Source organism: Budorcas taxicolor, chromosome 17 (genome assembly GCF_023091745.1).
Source record: "Budorcas taxicolor isolate Tak-1 chromosome 17, Takin1.1, whole genome shotgun sequence".
Taxonomy (NCBI): domain Eukaryota; kingdom Metazoa; phylum Chordata; class Mammalia; order Artiodactyla; family Bovidae; genus Budorcas; species Budorcas taxicolor.
This window is the reverse complement of record NC_068926.1, coordinates 62,942,691-62,958,550: the sequence shown is the minus strand read 5'-3', so window position 1 is coordinate 62,958,550 and position 15,860 is coordinate 62,942,691. Positions and strand designations below refer to the sequence as shown.

Sequence of the window (15,860 nt, the reverse complement as noted above, 5' to 3'; positions counted from 1 at the left end):
CTAGAGTGACTGGGGGCTCTCCCTAAGGTCCGTTGATTCCTTGTGAATTCTATATTTAATTTGAAGACGGAGAGAAAGGGATTTCGCGTACTCAAAGACGAAACAGCCTCAGGATCCCAGAGATCCTGCAGAGCTACTTAACATCAGGTTTCAAGACGCGTTCAGCTAATAATGTCTCCGGTCGGCCGCCGTCAGCCGTGATGCAACGCTGCGTCCTGTCTGACAGCGGTCACCCGACTGTCAAGATGGCAGCCCCCAGAAGCTGGGCTCTATGGAGCTTCTGCGGCCGTGGGTGGTCGCGGGCAGTGTCGGGCTACAGGCTCCCCGGGCTTCGTAGCTCCTCGCCCAGGGGCCCCCTGGGTGCACGGCTCTTGTCCCAAGAGAAGGAGGCAACCGAAACGCACTTTGGATTTGAGACTGTGTCGGAAGAGGAGAAGGGGGGCAAAGGTGAAAGGGGTGAGAGGGTGAATGGGGAGGATCTGACCGTCTAGTTTCTTCTGCCCAAACCAAGGGTTGATTTACTGTACTGTGAGCTCCGCTGAAGGGCTTCCCAGGTGGCGCTGGTGGTAAAGAATCCACTGGGTCGGGAAGATCCCCTGGAGGAGGGCAGGGCAACCCACTCCAGTATTATTGTCTGGAGAATCTCCGTGGGCAGAAGAGCCTGGCAGGCAGACACGACTGCTTCAAGCCACTTAGCGCGCACGCACGCGCCTCTGATGCATTAACTTGTGCAGTCCTGACCTCCAAGGAGTACCCTTAGTCTGTCTCTGCCAAACTTAGAGCCTCCTCTTTTCAAGTAGTTATCACAGAACCCGGTCAATTGAGCATTTATGATGTGCAGACATTATTTACAATTCTCATTTCAACTTCCTGATGGTGAGTATTTTTATTCCATCTTGCTCATGAGGAAATAGAGACAAAGGTTAAGCAAAACCTTGCCCAGTTTAAGGTAGTAAGTGGTGGCACTACTATTCCAACCTAGTTCGGTCTGACTACTGAGCCCATATTGTTAATCTCTTGCTAAAGGGATATGCCGTCTTTATAGAAAGAAAGAAGGAGACTATTTTCTATTAATATGTGCCTCAGCTTCCAAATTTGCCAGGTAGGGAAGATAGTAATTTCTTTCATAGAGTTCTTGTGAAGATTACATTACTTCATACACTAAGGAATTTTGAATAACGCCTGGCACTGCATAATTGCTCAATAAGTGTTAGATATTGTTCAGCACTTTCTTGGTGTTCAGCATAAGACTTGGGAAAAGAAAAGACCTGTTTTAAAATTCCAGCTGTACCATTTGTAATGAGAAAGGTATTATGCTCACATTACAGATAGATAAGGTGAGGCTCTGAGAGGTTCCTTAACTTGGCCTGTAGTCACCCAGGAAATAAGAAAAAGAGCCTACAATTGAATTTTTTTATCCTCTTATAGGCTAGTATATTGTATTACCTTTCATCTCAACCTTACTAAATACAGAGCTCTACTATAATTCCTTGAATATCAAATTTAAATTAACACATTTCATTGTGAATCCCCAGAAAGTTAAGACTCATTCATAACTGTGTTCTCAGCATTTGATGCACATTAGGAGCTTGATAACTGGTTGTGGGGTGAAGTAAGTGGAGCCAGGTAAAATGATAGTAAACTCCATAAGTTCATCTTCCCAAAGTTCCTGTGGCTGCAATTCCAAAATGTCTGGGGTGGCAGTCTCAACATCCCCGTGGTCATGTGTCTCCTATGATTCCATTGACGTTCTGTTCAAATTTCACCTCTAAGGTTATCCCTTTTCATTATTTTGTTGCACTTTCATTTTTGTAGTCCAGCTTCCTCTTTCAGTTACCTGGTTTGCAAAATGCCACAGAGAGTCCCAGCTGAGATCAGAAGGCAACACAGCTATATGCTTTGCTGTCTGCACGTGAATAAGGGATGTATAGTGACCAACCCCCTACAACTGTGAGAGAAGTGACATAATTGGTTTCTGATCGTGATGCATATCTCTTATTTATGCATGATTTATGGACTGAAGGACTACTAGCAAGATTTGTACTTTATGCAGTTACTCACAGTTAATATACCATTCTATTGAATGATGTTGCTAGAGGACTGGTGTTATTGAACTAAACCACAATAACCGAAATTCTTACATATTAGAACCACATAAAGTAAGAAGGGCTTATACTCAGTGAGTTGAGCCTCAGTATCCCTCTAAATATCCCAGATGTTCAAAAGCAAAGAGCAAGCTTATAGGATCCCAGGGTTGAGAATAGATATTCAAGATTGAGTGGAAGGAGGAGGGCTCTATTGTCTGCTGATTCAGCAGAGGACAGTAATGTTTTGGGTCTTAGCAGCACATTTCATCTGAGGAACTCAACATATCTCCCCTTCTTTACCTGATTCAGTCCTTTTGGCAGGTAGGTAGGAGGCTCGCACTGATATTGTTATCTCATGAACAGAAATGGAGATGCAAAGAAGTTAAATGTAGCCTGTGCTTTGAAGCATCTTAGATAGTAAATTCCTTAACTCTTCAGCCAGTCCATATTCCACATTCTTCCTTGGTCCTGTGGAGTCACGAGAACCCTCTACAATTCAACTTGGCCCTGACTCACATCCTACCATTCATCTGCCCACCAAGTTGAACCTGAGGTTTTTCTCAGTGACACAGGCAGAGATGAGCTGAGGTCTTCCCATCCATTTTTCATGTTTTTCTAATGGATTTTGTTGTCTTTAATGATGATACTTTTAGAAAAACTCCAATCCCTCCACCCCTTCCTCTAAGAAATGGAAATCAGGGAGCTCCCTGGCGGTCCAGTGGTTAGGACTCGGCTTGATTCTCATCCTTGGTGAGGGAACTAAGATCCCGCAAGCCATGTAGTGTGGCCAAGAAAGAAAGTGATTTACTACGAAGTATGTGCATGGCATTACTGCAAGGTAATGGTCCTGTGTGAAGCTAAGATAACAGAAAAGAGGTTGACTTATTTCTTACTTGAAGCAATTTAAGCCTTTTTAAAGTCTTTATTTATTTGGATACCCTGGGTCTTAGTTGCGGCAGGCAGGATCTTCCGTCTTCCTTGTAGTATGCAAACTCTTAGTTGTGGCATGTGGGATGTAGTTCCCCAATCATGGATCAAACAAGGGTGCCCTGCATTGGGAGTGTGGAGTCCTAGCCACTAGACCACCAGGAAAGTCCCTAGTTAAGCCTTTTTTTAAAAGCGGTAACGTGCAGATTTGGGCATCAAGTATTATGTCTTGGCTCCACCTTGCAGATAATTTTATGGGGGGAACGGGGAACTTTCTTACATTTAGGACTTTTCCAGGTTAATATTAGTAGCCCAGTCATGTTGTATTTCTCTCATGTCAAGTCTATCAGGTGTTTGAAAGTGTGGCCAAGAAGTATGATGTGATGAATGATATGATGAGTCTTGGTATCCATCGTGTTTGGAAAGATTTGCTGCTCTGGAAGATGCGCCCGTTTCCTGGCACCCAGCTGTTGGATGTTGCTGGAGGCACAGGTAATGTCCAGTTTGTCCTTGGGTAACACTGAGCTCCTTTTATAAAAACTAGTTTCTCTTGTTGTAATGAGCTAGCTCATCTTCCATAAGGCTGAACATGGTGATTGAAAATCAATACACTTCTCAGAAAGATTTACTTTTTTCTTTTTTCAGTTTTATTTATTTAGGTTGTGCTGGGTCTTCCCTGAAGCTCAGGCTTTTCTTTAATTGTAGCGAGCGGGGGCTACTCTCTAGTTGTGGGCATGGACTTCTCACTGTGGTGGCTTCTCTTGTTGCAGAGCACAAGCTCCAGGGTGCACAGACTTCAGTAGTTATAGCACATGGGCTCAGCAGTTGCGGCTCCCTGGCTGTACAGCGTGGGCTCAATAGTTGTGGCTTAGTTGCTCCACAGCATGTGGGATCTTCTGGGATCAGGGAGTGAACTCTTGTCTGCTGGCAGGTGGATTCTTTACCACTAAGCCACCAGGAAGCCCTACTGAATGCCAATCAAAAACACAGAATATCAACTTTGTGCCTGTCATTCTTCTAAAATTCAGAAGATTACAAAGTAAACTGACCAATTTTTTTCCTCCAGTGTCCTTTCTAAACAACTATTTTTGCTTTCTGTTTAACCTTTAGCCCACTTGCCCTCTTTCTTTGCTGAGGAAGGGAGGGGCTTTTATCATCTAAGTTTTCAAGGCAGCCTTTTCTGCCTAATCTACTATCATATCAGATATCAAAAGCTCTTTTATTGGGAAAAAAAGCCTCTTTTTATGCATGGTCCTTTGTTTCTTGGTGCACACTAGGCATTTGGAGCGAAAAATGTCATATAATATAATAATCTATACTAATAGAATAATGTATAATAATAAACTGCAATGGAATAATGTTCATGTTTATGTTTGGCTTTGCTGGTGTGATCCTCTTCCTAAAAGGAAGCACAGAGGGCAGTGAGGTAGAGGACATTAGCAGAATCTATCAAAATCTAAAATGCTTTTTAGTCCAGGGCCCCACAATTCCAATTCTAGACATTTAATCTGAAAAAAGAAAACAAACTTGCACAGAGATATAGCTACAGAAAAGTTTCAGTCAGAACTGCCACCATCTCCAGTGCACCCCAGCCGGTAACATTACCACATGCCAACAACTGCGCATTTAGAAAATGCAATTAAAAAGTAAGCCAATATATTTAAAAAGACATTTAAAACATACAGTAACAAATATGCTCACACTGCATAATTTTTAGTAACAGTGAAAAGTTGGAAGTAACCTATTTCCACCTCAGTGAAGAAATGACTTTAAGATACATCAATACTATAAAATATTAATATTAGGTAGCTATTTAAAAGAATGAGAAAAGCTTATGAATACTGATAGAACAGTATCAAGGACATAGTAAATGGGAAAAAAAAGAAAAGTTATATACACTGGATATAATATAACCTTCATTTATGTTTTTAAGTTGTTTCATGTGAGTACATATAATTATATTTAAATTTATAGGAAAGTGACTGAAGAATACCTAATTGGATGGAGAAAATGGAAAACCTAAGGCTGTATCTCTTACAAACAGTGTAAGAAGAAAACAAAGACAAGGAAACAGCATTATAGAAAGGGAAAAATCCTGAAAGCACTGGCTTTGCCTAAACAGTATTTACGACGTGGTCACAATAATGGAAACCCTTGATTTTCTGCTTTTAAACTCAAACCATCAACAAAGCACAGAAAACTTAGAGCTATAGAACAAATACAATGTTATCAGGCTTGACCGAACATATACACACACACATACATATATGTATATATATATACACACACACATATATATATATATAATGGAAGGTTGAAAGGAATCAAAAGATACTATCTATAGTTGATGGAATAATAACACAAGGTGAGAGGGATAAACTTGGAGTGGGATTAACAGATATATTCCTCTACATATAAAATAAGCAACAAGGACCTTCTATATAGCACAAGGAACTATAGTCAATATCTTGTAATAAGCCATAATGGAAAAGACTCGGAAAATGAAAATATACGTATAACTGAGTCGTCTTGCTATATACCTGAAACATTGTAAATCAACTGTACTCCTAATTAAAAAATTAAAATTAAAAAAAAGAAAATCTAGATTAGTTTATTACTCTAGGTTACACAGCTATCTGTGAGGAACTATTAAAAGTGATATAAATATATTGGGAGGACAGGCAAGCAGAGATGGGGGCAGGATAGCTCTATAAATTTTTTGAGGGAAGAAATAGCTGTAACCAACAGAAGAAACCGCTAAAGGGATTGGGAAAGATGGTCTGTGGGGAACTGAGCTGGTTATGGGAAGTGGTGGGGCAGTGAGTTGTTGCTTGTGAGTGTACCTTCATGTTACCGTCACAAAAATTATTAGAAAAAGACTAGGAAGCAGTACACTCAGCTCTTCCCACTTGTTATGTCTGGAGAGTGTGGATATGGCAACTTTCATGTTTTAGTCTATATATTTAAGTATTGAGCCTTTTAGAGTAAGAATGTGTCCATGCATTACATATACAGTTTTTAAAGGTTTTTTATTTAAAGAATCTTAGCAGTTAAAAAATTGCTGTTAAAAAAAAATGAACTACTGAAATGAGTACAGCCTTTCAGTTTTCATACACTCCTCAGCCCCTGTACCGTTGCTACTCCTGTTGGGTTAAAGAAATGCTGCAGTTGTGTTTGTGTTTGATCTCTCCTCCTGTTGGCTTCCCACAGGTGACATTGCATTCCGGTTCCTTAATTATGTTCAGGCGCAGCATCAGAGAAAGCAGAAGAGGCAGTTAAGGGCCCAACAAAATTTATCCTGGGAAGAAATTGCCAGAAAGTACCAGAATGAAGAGGATTCCTTGGGTGGTTCCCGTGTCATGGTCTGTGACATCAACAAGGAGATGCTAAAGATTGGAAAACAGAAAGCCCATGCTCAAGGATACAAAGCTGGTAAGTCCTGCAGAAAGTGGACCTAGAGGAGATGTTTGTAAGATGGAACGTGTACAATGCTGAAGTGCTTTCTCTTCCAGATTTCAAAAACTTATAGATACATAGGAGTGGGAGATAATTTGTCGGGCCCAGCATGTGTACTATTGCATATGTTATTTCAGCAACCAGTTATCAGCCTCAAGTCACAGGGGAGACAACCCAGACCCAAAGAGGTTAAGTATCTTATTCAAGTCACACAGTTTAAATGGCAGAGCCGAAATGTGGACTGACTCTTTGGGTCTCAGCTCTTGAACCCTGAGACAGAAGTTTGGTTTTCAATTCCCAGCAGCTCTCTGATGACCCAATTCTTGAGCCATTTCATCCCCCTCCCAAAACTAAGCTCTGCCTCAGCTTTCGAACCTGGCGGCATCCAGCCAATGACCAAGGATCCATGGGGCTCCCGGGCCTGAACATATGCCACGTGGGGCTCTCTTCACAGGCAGTCTTTGTTCCAGAACCCCCTGTTGGGTTGGCTGGGGCTTTCTCAGGTCTGCATCAAGGTCTCATGGCTCTTCCCACACATCCTTGCTTCCTCTTCTTTTTATTTTTATTCTGGATGTCTCCCCTCACCCCCAACCACCACCCCCTCCACCTCCCGGAAAATGAAACTGCCCTCCTACCTCTATTTCAGCATGGATTTCTCAGAGGGCACAGCTGATGCAGTTGAAGGATCACCCATAAATGGTACTCTTCAAACTTCCCTCGCACAGTCTGCTGTTCAGCCAAGGGGAAAGTGACTGGGTATCTCCAGGCAGCTGCTGCAGCTCCCAAATGGACAGTTTCTGCTCTAGCTTAAAGATACACGTTTTACATTTGGCTTTCTCTTTCAATATTTTGAAATACTTTTGCCCCAGTGTTTTGCCTCAGTAGATGTACTGATCTGGCAGCTGCAGCATGTTTACCCAGCTTTTCAGAGCCACTGTGCTGCCCTCTTCCACACTGGTCGAGCACTGCAGGCAGCCCCGGTGAGAGGCAGTGGCACCCAACAAAAAACCCACGTCCCTCGGATCAACATCAGCACTTCTCTCCTCCCCCACCACCTCCCTACCACGAGTGTCTATGGTTATTTTAGCTTAATTCTTCTTCCTCCTACTTCCACCCCCAGAACGAGCTGCCTAGACGAACTGCAGCCCACTTGGCCCCCCAGATGAAGGGCTCTTTTGTTAGCCATCAACACTGATCAGAAGGCCGACAGTCACTAGTGTTTTTAGACAAAGGCACTGTGTTCTTACTCCTACTGAAAAACGTGTTTCCCTTCTCTCTGGTGCCCAGCTACGAAGAGTGGAGAACAAAGATGGGAATGATGGGTAACGTTCCACTTCTAGAATCATCTCTGCCATAGCATAGCTTGCCTTTCAGGCTCTGCTAACACCCAAGACAGATCCACCTGTGTAGGAATCATTAGGTGCTGCAGAGTTTGGCTTTATTTTTCCTCCTTGCTTTGAAAGTGAAATGAAAGTCGCTCAGTCATGTCCAACTCTTTGCGACCCCGTGGAGTCCTTGGAATTCTCCAGGCCAGAATACTGGAGTGGGTAGCCTTTCCCTTCTCCAGGGGATCTTCCCAACCCAGGAATTGAACCAGGCTCTCCTGCACTGCAGGCAAATTCTTTACCAGCTGAGTTACCAGGTACCAGTCTCCAATAATAATGCCTTTACAACACATATCATGCCAAAATAAAGTTGAAACAAAGTAGAAGGATCCTAGAAATGATTTAATAATTATAAAAGTTAATGTATAAAGGCATTTTTGTGCATAGCACTATTATGTGTTTTATTTACATGTAGCACTTCCTCCCAAAGTAGAAGCTTGGAGGGCAGAACCCTTAAAAAGATTTGATGGGTTATAAAAGTGATATATTTGGGAAAATTTGGGATGTTAGAAATCAAACATTTGAAAAATTACATTATGAAGAGGTTAATATTAACCATAGTTCCAGCATCCAGAGATGACCCTCAGTATTTTAGTATATTTGCTCCCTAGCTTTTTCCTACTCATTTCCTTTTTATAATATCGGCAACATCTTGGAGATACAATTTAGTATTCTGCTTTGTTTAATTCAGTGTTGTATCATGCTGAATTAAACAAATTTTTCCATGTTATTACAAATTTCTGGGGACTGCCCTGGTAGTCCAGGGTTAACACACTGCCTTCCAATGCAGGAGGTAGGAGTTTGATCCATGGTCAGGGAGCTAAGATTCCCTCATACCCCTCACAGTCAAAAAAACCAAAGCGTAAAACAGGACCAATATTGTAACCAAATTCAATAAAGACTTTAGAAATGGTCCACATTTTTTAAAAAAAGTCTTAAAAAGAAAAATTCCTGGGAATTCCAGTGTCCCGTGGTTAGGACTCTACATTCTCACTGCAGAGGGCCTGTAGAAGCTAATGTATGTAAAGTGATTACACAGACCTCGTCATCGTCATCGTGGGCTTAGTAAGCAGTAGCTTTGATGATAATGTTGTTAATGTCTTCCTCTGAAAAATCAAATGGCTATGTTAAAGGGCATGCTCATTGCTGAGGCTCTTGTTAAATACTGTTAGTGTGCCTCATAGGAAGGTTATTTACATTTACCTTCCTCTATGAAGCCTCCTATGAAGTCTGAGGAGGCCTTACAAATAGCTGTGAAAAGAAGAGAAGCAAAAAGCAAAGGAGAAAAGGAAAGATATAAGCATCTGAGTGCAGAGTTCCAAAGAATAGTAAGAAGAGATAAGAAAGCCTTCCTCAGAGATCAATGCAAAGAAATAGAGGAAAACAACAGAATGGGAAAGACTAGAGATCTCTTCAAGAAAATTAGAGATACCAAGGGAACATTTCATGCAAAGATGGGCACAATAAAGGACAGAAATGATATGGACCTAACAGAAGCAGAAGATATTAAGAAGAGGTGGCAAGAATACACAGAAGAACTGTACAAAAAAGATCTTCGTGACCCAGATAATCACGGTAGTGTGATCACTCACCTAGAGCCAGACATCCTGGAATATGAAGTCAAGTGGGCCTTAGGAAGCATCACTATGAACAAAGCTAATGGAGGTGATGGAATTCCAGTTGAGCTATTTCAAATCCTAAAAGATGATGCTGTGAAAGTGCTGCACTTAATATGCCAGCAAATTTGGAAAACTCAGCAGTGGCCACAGGACTGGAAAAGGTCAATTTTCATTCCAATCCCAAAGAAAGACAATGCCAAAGAATGCTCAAACTACCGCACAATTGTACTCATCTCACACGCTAGTAAAGTAATGCTCAAAATTCTCCAAGCCAGGCTTCAGCAATACGTGAACCGTGAACTTCCAGATGTTCAAGCTGGTTTCAGAAAAGGCAGAGGAACCAGAGATCAAATTGCCAATATCCACTGGATCATTGAAAAAGCAAGAGAGTTCCAGAAAAACATCTATTTCTTCTTTATTGACTATGCCAAAGCCTTTGACTGTGTGGATCACAATAAACTGTGGAAAATTCTGAAAGACATGGGAATACCAGACCACCTGACCTGCCTCTTGAGAAACCTATATGCAGGTCAGGAAGCAACAGTTAGAACTGGACATGGAACAACAGACTGGTTCCAAATAGGAAAAGGAATACATCAAGGTTGTATATTGTCACCCTGCCTATTTAACTTCTATGCAGAGTACATCAGGAGAAACGCTGGGCTGAAAGAAGCACAAGCTGGAATCAAGATTGCCGGGAGAAATATCAATAACCTCAGATATGCAGATAACACCACCCTTATGGCAGAAAGTGAAGAGGAACTAAAAAGCCTCTTGATGAGAGTGAAAATGTTGGCTTAAAGCTCAACATTCAGAAAACTAGGATCATGGCATCTGGTCCCATCACTTCATGGGAAATAGATGGGAAAACAGTGGAAACAGTGTCAAACTTTATTTCAGGGGGCTCCAAAATCACTGCAAATGGTGATTGCAGCCATGAAATTAAAAGACGCTTACTCCTTGGAAGGAAAGTTATGACCAACATAGATAGCATATTCAAAAGCAGAGACATTACTTTGCAAACAAAGGTCCATCTAGTCAAGGCTATGGTTTTTCCTGTGGTCATGTATGGATGTGAGAGTTGGACTGTGAAGAAGGCTGAGCGCCGAAGAATTGATGTTTTTGAACTGTGGTGTTGGAGAAGATTCTTGAGAGCCCCTTGGACCGCAAGAAAATCCAACCAGTCCATCCTAAAGGAGATCAGTCCTGGGTATTCATTGGAAGGATTGATGCTGAAGCTGAAACTCCAGTACTTTGGCCACCTCATGCGAAGAGTTGACTCATTGGAAAAGACCCTGATGCTGGGAGGCATTGGGAGCAGGAGGAGAAGGGGACGACAGAGGATGAGATGGCTGGATGGCATCACCAACTCGATGGACATGAGTTTGGGTAAACTCCGGGAGTTGGTGATGGACAGGGAGGCCTGGTGCTGCAATTCATGGGGTCGCAAAGAGTCGGACACAACTGAGCAACTGAACTGAACTGAACTGATGTAGCCTCCCTACTGAATCATACTTCGTGTCTGATTCACTGCATGTCAAATAATATTGAAGCTGAATCAGGATTCTCAGGGGATATAGCCACCCTGATAGGCAGCTCCCTTGGGTGTTTTCGAATTCATGACCAGCCTTGGGGTCAAGACACTTTGCTTCTCTGTGAGTCCAGTAGAACCAATATAACTATGCTAAATTATGTACTTGGAATAAATTCTAATGACTATCTGAAGTAGGTACTATTATTGACTCCACTTTATGCATGAGGAAACTGAGGCAACGTAGTTTATCCAAAATCATATAGCCAGGGGCCTCCCTGGTGGCTCAGTGGTAAAGAATCTGCCTACCACTGCAGAAGACACGGGTTTGATCCTGGGTATGGGAAGATCCCACAGGCCATGAAGCAGCTAACCCCATGCTCCATAATTGCTGAGCCTGTGCTCTAAAGCCCAGGAGCTGCAGCCACTGAAACCATGCACTGCAACTACTGAAGCCCAGGAGCCTGGAGTTTGCGCTCCACAACAAGAGAAGCCACCACAATGCAAAGCCCATGCACCACAACTAGAGAGTAGCCCCTGCTCTCTGAAACCAGAGAAAAGCCCTCACAGCAACGAAGACCCAGCACAGCCAAAAATAGAAAATAACTCTATTCAAAAGCTTGATTTAAAAAAAAAGGTCATATAGCTAATAATTGGGGAAGCTGGCATTAGAACCCAGGCAACACCAGGACCTGGGCTCGTAACCACAGTGCTTTACATCTAGTTGGATAAAAATTGCTTAAGAGTAAGGCATAACTAAGTAACCAGTGTCTACTCTGAGAACCTTGGGGGAAACTTTCTTCTAAACTTTAAGGACACCAGAAACTTCAAGTTCTCAGGACTGAAGGACACGCTGAAGACAGTGGCCAGGAATCCACTGGAGAAGGCAGATGTGTGTTTTCTGACACCGCTTCAGATACCGCACGTGTGATGTTCCCCCAGCACCATACAGTTCTCCAATTCTCCAGCGCCAGCCAGCTGTCCAACAATTCAATTCAGTTCTAACACTAATTACCAGAGTTAGATTCCACGGGTTTAAGGGCTTATTGCCACAAGACGGCCCCCAGTTCACAAGACAGCCACAAACAGGATGTTCAAGGTACCCATACTTCTGTCCAGCTGACTACAAATTCAGGGGTTCCTACAACCCCCTTCCCAGGCTTGACAGTTCCCTGGGTGCAGAGGAGACAGCAGTCCAGGCTGAAGCCAGAACTGCTTTTCTCTTTCAGGACTTGCCTGGATATTGGGAGATGCGGAAGAACTGCCCTTCGATGATGACAAGTTTGATGTTTACACAATTGCCTTTGGGATCCGGAACGTCACACACATTGATCAGGTAACCAATGGCCGCATCTGCTGGTGTGACCCAGGATATTAGCTCTCTAGGGGTGTCTCCACAGTGAATGAGGAAAGGGAGAGATTCTTCTCCGAGCCGCGCTCCTGAGTTGAATGTTTCAGGCTGAGAGGTCTTAATCCTTTAAATTGCCAATTTTCCTGCTCACAAAATTAAAAAAACCAATACCACAGAGCAGATCCCCATAGAAGCCTTTGTTGCTTGAGTTGGTATTCATTATCTTCGAGCCTGTCAGTCTTGCTCTCTCATGTTATCTGCTTCCTCCCTCCCCATGAAGCCTCCTGACTCAGAGTTTGCAGATCAGAGCAATTCCCAAGGCTGACACAGGTAAAGGCACTCAGCCCCTATTTTGGCAGAAGGTGGCTAGATTCATGGATCCTCTGTTGGAAGAAGGGAATGTTCAGCCCTTAATTTGATGCAGCTCTTCTTTTATTTCTACTTGAACATTCTGTCCAAACATTTGAAGATGACAGGCGAGGCCCTGAGTTTCATTTCTGTAACGTGGACTCCAGTTGCCTGGTTGCCTGCTTTGGGTGGGATGTTGTTTATGGTGTATTTTAATTTCATTTTATTCCTGTGTCTATAGCCAGTTTATTATTCTTTTTAAATTAAAAATAAATTTTAATAAATTCAAAGCTCAAGCAGCACAAAAGGGATATATCACTAAAAAATCTTCATCCTTGTGTGCTAACCATTCAGTGCCTCCTCCCTCTGTGGTCACCAATTTCTTAGTGGCATATCTTTGCAAAGATGTCTTGGGCATATTAAGCATTTTCATTTCCTTTCTTTTTTTAATAAAAATGTTAGCATATGAAACATTTTGCCCATTGCTTTTTTTCCCTTAAAAATATACCTGCAAAAAAAAAAAAAAAAAATATATATATATATATCTGCAGACTTTTCCATGTCAGCACATAAAGAACTCTGGCTCTTCCTTTTTTAAATAGCTGCATAGATCCCGTTTGTATATATATTCCCTAATATAACCAGTCTCTCATTGATGATTAAGATGCTCTGCTCTTATGCTGTTCAAATCGTGCTGTAATGAGTAACCCCACGTCATTTCCACAGTAGAAGCATTTCTGTAAAATAGACTCTTTGAAGGAAAATTGCTGGATCAAAGAGGGATAGCCATCATGATTTTGAGAAGTAATTCAAAAATTTCCCTGCCCCAATATGACTCAGCTTAGATTACTCCAGGTAACCTTCTCTAGTCATGGGCAGTGGAATGGCTAAAAGATTTAGGAGACTGTGGGTTTGTTCTGCTGTTACAGTTTCCCAACTGAGATTGAACACGGGATCTGTGGGAAACACGCTTTATAATGCCCACAGAAGCTAGTGCCGCCTCAGCCTTCCAGAGATGAGTGAGGGTTGCTGAGGGGTGTGTCCTATTGTTCTTGTCTTGCTCAGGCACTACAGGAAGCCCACCGGGTCCTGAAACCAGGAGGAAGATTTCTCTGTCTAGAGTTCAGCCAAGTAAACAATCCCTTCCTATCCAGGTTGGTATTGTTAACAGGGCTTGATTTTCACCATCCAGCCAAGGGTTTCCCATCCCCAAATGGATAGAAAATAGCCAGTAGCTTTAAGCAGGAACCTCAGAGTCCCTGAGTCCCTGGTGAGGGACAGTGCCACCTCTGTGGTCAGCCAGTTCTGAATGAAAACACCTAGACCAGAAGAGTCTCAAACCACTAACCAGAGACTCAAGTGGGCCTGCATATATATTTTGTTTGGCTCATGGTTATTTTAGAAAATTGACTGAGATGTCTGTATTTTAAAATTGAGAAATTTTACATAAAAATTTGGATTTCCAACTTGACTTGAGAAATCAGAAATATGGCAACCCTGGTTAAGCCCATATTCCCACATGGCAATAATCAGAGCTGGGTAGTAACTGCCCCTCCCCCACTTTTCTGGACCTTCCTAATTGTGCCTGTCACCACACCCTCAACTGGGTCACTTATTTCAGGTACTTGCTTGACCCCTATAGGCATTTTTGAGTTTATAATCCCAGGCTTAGACCTTCTTGCTTATTAACAGTCACGTTCTAATCTTAATCTTTTGCCTTTTTGTTTAGGCTCTATGATGTATATAGCTTCCAGGTCATTCCTGTCCTGGGAGAAGTCATTGCAGGAGATTGGAAGTCCTACCAATACCTTGTAGAGAGTATCCGACAGTTCCCATCTCAGGTACAAAAAAAGCTGTAGCTTACAACCCAAGGCCCCACAGTTGAAATCCAGGCAATTTCTGCTGTATCTTTCTTTGTGTTTTAGGAGGAATTCAAGGAGATGATAGAAGATGCAGGTTTTCAGAAGGTGACTTATGAAAATCTCACATCAGGCATTGTAGCCATTCACTCTGGTTTCAAACTGTAACTCCTTTAAGATTCTGAAGCATGAACAAGTCACATCCTGTCAGAAGTCTGGAGCTGGAGGATAATCCAGTTAGTGTGACCAGCAGCAGGACATCTCTGCTTGAGGTTGTATGCCTTGGACCCATATTCTGACGTGACCAATCTCAAAGTGAAAGAACCAAGTTCCTGTCACTTGACTGCAGCTTTCCTTAGGGGCTACTTCAGGCCTTCTCCCAGAGTTATTTGTCTGTATTTTTGCTTAAGTCCTATTTTTTCTTGGCTCTGCAGTATGTGGTTAAGGTAAAACCAGCACTAAAACTCAATTTTGAAGTGTATTTGTAGCTTCTCTGCCAGTGCTGCCTTCCAGAGGGATAATGAATCATTTGAATCCAATGATGATTTGAACCAGAAAACTTGCTAGCTATACCCAAGTTCACCTTTCAGCCTAGGACTAAGTCTGGGGCCAAAAGCCAAGGCCCAAAGTATAGGGCTAAGGATCACAACTAAAACTGTGCAACTGAAACACTAAGTGAGTTTACAATTTTCATGGATTTTGTCAGTTTCTCCTTGAGGGAGGTGAAAGAAATACACTTTCTTCATCATTCATTCAGTACTCTTCCACCAAAAGCCAGTATTGGGTCCTCAGTTCCAGTCATGAAGAAAACAACTTGATAAATCCTTGTTGAAAGAATAAATGTACCAGCAGACTTCTGTTTTCACATCTAAAAAATTGAGAGCTTGTCAGAATACATTTGAAGAAAGGATTTTATAGCTGAAAAAAAAAGTTTGGTAACTATCTAGCCAAGCCCCCTCCAGTACACAGCAGAGCTAGGCAGAGCTTAATATAGTCCACTGTTTGATGTTAAAATCAAACCATAAATATTTTCAGTATGGATGAAATTTAAGGGTTTTCTTTTTTGCAGGGGGTTAGGGGTGGGAGAAGGGCTGGTAAGAAATTACAGAAATCAACCTGGGAGTTGCTGGCAGTTTAATTGCAGAGACCTTGCTATTGTTGTTGAATCACTAAAGTTATGTCCAACTCTTTGCGACCCCGTGGACTGTAGCCCACCAGGCTCCTCTGTCCATGGGATTTCCCAGGCAAGAATACTGGGGTGGGTTGCCATTTCCTTCTCCAAGGAATATTCCCGATG

General features: G+C 42.3%; 1 protein-coding gene across 3 annotated transcripts; it reads left to right on the top strand.

Annotated features, from left to right (window-relative positions):
• Positions 1-239: 239 nt before the first annotated feature.
• Positions 240-15,547, top strand: COQ5 (coenzyme Q5, methyltransferase). 3 transcript variants are annotated; one of them, XM_052654806.1, is made up of 7 exons: positions 240-447; positions 3,357-3,506; positions 6,225-6,446; positions 12,235-12,341; positions 13,770-13,858; positions 14,434-14,545; positions 14,630-15,547. In XM_052654806.1, exons 1-7 carry the CDS (start codon positions 246-248, stop codon positions 14,729-14,731), a joined length of 984 nt encoding a protein of 327 aa, XP_052510766.1. In that variant the 5' UTR covers positions 240-245; the 3' UTR covers positions 14,732-15,547. The 3 variants fall into 3 exon arrangements, with proteins under 3 accessions (XP_052510766.1, XP_052510765.1, XP_052510767.1); XM_052654805.1 differs by having other exon boundaries at positions 240-456; XM_052654807.1 differs by lacking the exon at positions 240-447 and adding an exon at positions 752-876.
• Positions 15,548-15,860: the final 313 nt, after the last annotated feature.